Source organism: Nicotiana tabacum, chromosome 20, assembly GCF_000715075.1.
Source record: "Nicotiana tabacum cultivar K326 chromosome 20, ASM71507v2, whole genome shotgun sequence".
In the NCBI taxonomy this organism is placed as follows: domain Eukaryota; kingdom Viridiplantae; phylum Streptophyta; class Magnoliopsida; order Solanales; family Solanaceae; genus Nicotiana; species Nicotiana tabacum.
The window spans coordinates 22,933,243-22,938,017 of NC_134099.1; the positions used below are offsets into that span (position 1 = coordinate 22,933,243).

The window sequence follows — 4,775 nt, forward strand, 5'->3', positions numbered from 1 at the left end:
AATTGAAAGGGGAGGAGTATTTATTTTTGAATCATACAGTATTTTTATTTGTTTGTATCACCGGCTATATATGAGGTTATAATATTTAAGTTTATGTCAATAGTTATTCATATAATTTGTTCTTTTTAATTTATAGAATTTAGCAGATCATAATATTATCGGCACATCGTACGGGTACTAATACTAGTTGTAATTAAAGCTTCACATAATGTGCTGCTGTGATCATTACCACATGTTAGCTAGGAATTTGTACCCTCTTTTAACATTTATTTTACATTGCAGCTAACTCTCTGATCACATAACTTATTATTTCTTCATTTGCATATATCATTTGCCTATATATAATCTCAACTGGCATTTCCATATACCATATTCTCTCATTTCCACATAAAGAAAGACAGAATAATAGACTTTCTTGATTTTCTCTGTGTTAACTTAGTGTTAAAATGGGAAGGTCCAAGTGCTGTGATAAACAAGGTTTGAAGAAAGGGCCGTGGACACCAGAAGAAGACCAAAAACTCTTGTCTTGCATTGAGGAACATGGTTGTGGTAGCTGGCGAGCTTTGCCTCCTAAAGCTGGTAATAATATTAGTAACTACTATTATTTAGTTGGATTTGCTATTTTTTTTAGCTGGTGTACTCTTACGGTTACTAGACCTCACTTGTGGAAAACTATTGAGTTTGTTGTTGTTGTTGTTGTTGTTGTTGTTGTTGTTGTTGTTATTCTTACAGTTAAAAAAATGGTTAACTATCACAAAAAAAATCTATATCGTCCATCCAAAAAACGTATCTTAATTACAGACTACTCCTCTTCCCCTATCTCTTTTCGTATCAAAAAACTAGCCTTACTTATTTTGTTCTACAAATACTAACCAAGTGAGTACACTGGGGCCATGGTCTCGATTGAAATCCCATAGATGCTATTTTATGTCGAAATAGTATTCTTGCTTATTTTGATGATCCTCGATATAGAAGAAAGAGTTTGGACATTATTAAATATGGGGACTATAGAAGCACATTCAGTCATCAAATAGATTATACACTAATTATACATGGTTATAAACATATTATACATATATTATGTATTTGCCGCTATTTTTAGTCTAAGCGGTTGGGTAGGCAGCTATTATGTTAATTCTTATAATATTTAAATTGTATGATCATAGATTTGTATACTTTTCTTTAAGTTTGAATCCACACACACACACACACACACACACACACACACACACATATATATATATATATATATATATATATATATATATATATATATATATATATATATATATATATATATAATATGTGTGTGTGTGTGAGATTAGTTATCAAGTTAGAATTGCATGATCATTTCGTCTAAGAATTTCAGTTGTTAGAGAGTAAACTTTATTTATATAATTATCTTTTCGACTACTACCATATGTAATTTTTATTTTTTTTTTCCTTTTTTAGGTCTGCAGAGGTGTGGCAAGAGTTGTAGGCTTAGATGGATCAACTATCTAAGGCCAGATATCAAGAGAGGAAAGTTTAGTTTACAAGAAGAAAGAACTATCATTCAGCTTCATGCTCTTCTTGGAAACAGGTAATAATTTAATGAAGGACAGTAAAATTAAAATAAAATGACAGTAAATGATAGAACTCATTATTTTCTGCCATGGGGTTGGGCTCATAAATTGTTACTCCCTCCGTTTAATCTATGTGAACCTATGTTCTTTTTGGTCCGTGCCAAAAAGAGTGATCCCTTTCCTTATTTGGAAACAATTTACCTTTATGCAATGATTTATAGCCACACAAAATATATGTGCCTCATTTTACACCACAAGTTTAAAAGTCTTCTCTTTTTTCTTAAACTCCGTGTCCAGTCAAATGAGTTCACGTAAATTGAAACGGAGGGAGTAGTTACCTTTGTCTGTCACATTCTTTCCCATAGTCACTGTTTTCTTCTCTTTTACTATGCAACCAATAGGCATGATGCAACTATTAGGATTAATAAATATTTTTGATATTCTCTCCGGTTCACAATAAATGATCAATTTATTTTTTTATTTTGGTTTAAAGTAAGTGTCCAATTAGGTAATCAAGAAAAAATTCAATTGTTTTTACTCTTTTACCCTTATGTGCATATCCCTAAAATGTTTTCTCACTCCTCACTATAACTATGTGACCAATATTTAATAAGGGTAGTTTAGTCATACTAGATATTTTTGTATACGATTTAGCATTTTCTTAATGGGCGTGCTAAAAGGAAACTGGTCACTTATTGTGAACCGGAGGGAGTACATAATAAGTGACTTTTTGGCATTTTTATTTTGGTTCAAAATAAATATCCTTTTTACATAATCAAGAATGAATGAACTTTAAATTTTTAATTTTTTTTATTTATATATCCCAATGTGTCAAGTTAACAGTATACAAATTTTAATTAAGGGTAATTTAATGAAAATATTTTTTTTAGAAGTTAGTATTTTCCTAAGGGGTATGCCAAAGGCCAAAAAGTCACTTATTTTAGACCAGATGGGGTAAAAGAGTACACGTTATTATTACTTAACTATATATATAATTTAATGCAAATATTTTTTTTAGAAGTTAGTATTTTTCTAAGGGGTATGCCAAAGGCCAAAAAGTCACTTATTTTAGACTAGATGGAGTAAAAGAGTACACATTATTATTACTTAACTACCACAGAAAAAACTGCCAACGTCGGATATTAGTATTGTCTATTTATTACGCACATGTACAAAGTCATAAATGTACATAGAATCCAGCCTAGACTATTAGATTGCCTAATTAGATACTCTCTCTCTCTCCCGATTTACATAATATATACTTTCATTTTTGTGTAACGTTTTTCATGTGTGATTAATTTGTGCAACATTAACATGGTTATTGCTCTCTCTGTTATTCAGATGGTCAGCAATAGCAGCTTATTTGCCTAGCAGAACAGATAACGAGATAAAAAACTACTGGAACTCACGTTTGAAGAAGAGATTAACAAAAATGGGCATTGATCCAATGACACATAAGCCAAAAATCACAAACAACATTAATGGTAGCTCAAATGATCAATCTAAGTATGTTGCAAACCTTAGTCATATGGCTGAATGGGAAAGTGCAAGACTTGAAGCAGAAGCAAGACTTGTTCGTAGATCAAAAGATCACTCTAAATTCCTCTTCAATAACCCTCGCAGCAGCAACAACAACAATTACGTCGTTTCGCAACCTTATTATCAACTTCCTTGTCTTGACATATTAAAAGCATGGCAAAGGGCAAGCACAAAATTACCAACAACAAATGACATTAGTTCTATTCTTCTTGATGGTTTTGCTAACAAAAACATCGAATCATCGATACCATCAACGTTAAATTCCTCAGAAAATTTGTTCATGAACAATGTACCAAGTACTGCAAAAGTTGGTGATCAAAATCTTCCTTTGTCTACAATCACATGTTTGGAAAATCCATGCCCAACAAAAGATGTCCAAACAGACCTTCCAAGCTTTATTGAAGAGTTCTCAGAGTTATTTGATCCGGAATATACACAAAATTCAGCAAATAATTTTACTGGAGTACAGTTGGATAATTATATGGGAAGTTGCTCAGGGGATTTTGAAGATAACAAGTTTAATTGGAACAACTTTCCTTATTTGGTCACTTCACCAATTGGTTCTCCAGTATTCTGAAGAGTTCATGTGTTGTTGCGTTCTACTAAGGAGATATTAGGATCAGTTGCTAAAATAAACAGGATGGGAAGATCAACCTGTTCAGATAATTCTGAGGAAAGACTGTCGGTTGATATTTTTCTATTGCTTTAAGTTTAGTTGAGTTTTTTTAGTGATTATTATGATAACACTTTAGATATGTATTTGTATTCAAGATTTGTATCGCTAGTTCCTTATTAGCGTGAAGTTTAATTTATGAAATGATTGATTAAAATCATGTAGCCTTATTTTTTTTAATAGCGTAGCATCCTTTGTTTTCTTCGGTCCATTTTGCTCCTACTAGGCAGTATTTGTTTACTGTACCTATATAACAAGTTTTATTGAATTCAGTTACAAGCTTTTAATTTTTCCTTTGAACGGATTATTAAAAAAGATACAAAAATAAGCCATATTAGGAGACACTAATCAAGTTTTCAATCATTAAAGATTGAAAAAACTTTATTTCGAAGTAAACAAATCTTCATATTTTTGCTGTGAATATTAATTAGTGCATGTTGGTGTATCGAGACTAATTCATTGGTTCATCCGTTTTTTTAAAGGGAATCTTGTAATTTTGTAATTTTCTAGTCAAATGAATTAATGCACGTGTGAAATCTCACTAAACAAACATTTTTCATTCTATTCAACGAGGAATATAGGAGAGTACAACAACATCACTGATTAAAAAATGTTTTCCCCTCTTCTTCTTCGTCTTCTTCTTTTTCTTCTTTCATTTCTGTTTTCTCCATAAGGTAAAATGGTGTTCAACAAAGACAAATTCCGAGACTTATGAGTTCTTGTTGTGGATTTTTTAACAGAAATATAGGATCTATACAAAAGTTACTAGATCTGTGTTCGAATCTTGAGTTTTTTTTATAGTGAGGGGTTCACTCTCCTTGTTTCTCAATGAGTTCAGTAAGTGTACTGTAACTCCTAAACGCATATAGCCAGTGACAAAAGCAGTTCTTAGACGACGGGTTCATTTAAACTCAATATTTTTAATGTAGAATATATAAAATATATACGCGTCCAGTAAAAAGAAATAAATAAAAAATATATATGCGTGTGTAAACTCA

At 31.3% G+C, this 4,775-nt stretch overlaps 1 protein-coding gene across 1 annotated transcript; it reads left to right on the forward strand.

Annotated features, from left to right (window-relative positions):
- Positions 1 to 352: 352 nt before the first annotated feature.
- Positions 353 to 3,813, forward strand: LOC107796151 (transcription factor MYB106-like). Its single transcript, XM_016618889.2, has 3 exons — positions 353 to 579; positions 1,453 to 1,582; positions 2,907 to 3,813. Exons 1-3 carry the CDS (start codon positions 447 to 449, stop codon positions 3,679 to 3,681), a joined length of 1,038 nt encoding a protein of 345 aa, XP_016474375.1. The 5' UTR covers positions 353 to 446; the 3' UTR covers positions 3,682 to 3,813.
- Positions 3,814 to 4,775: the final 962 nt, after the last annotated feature.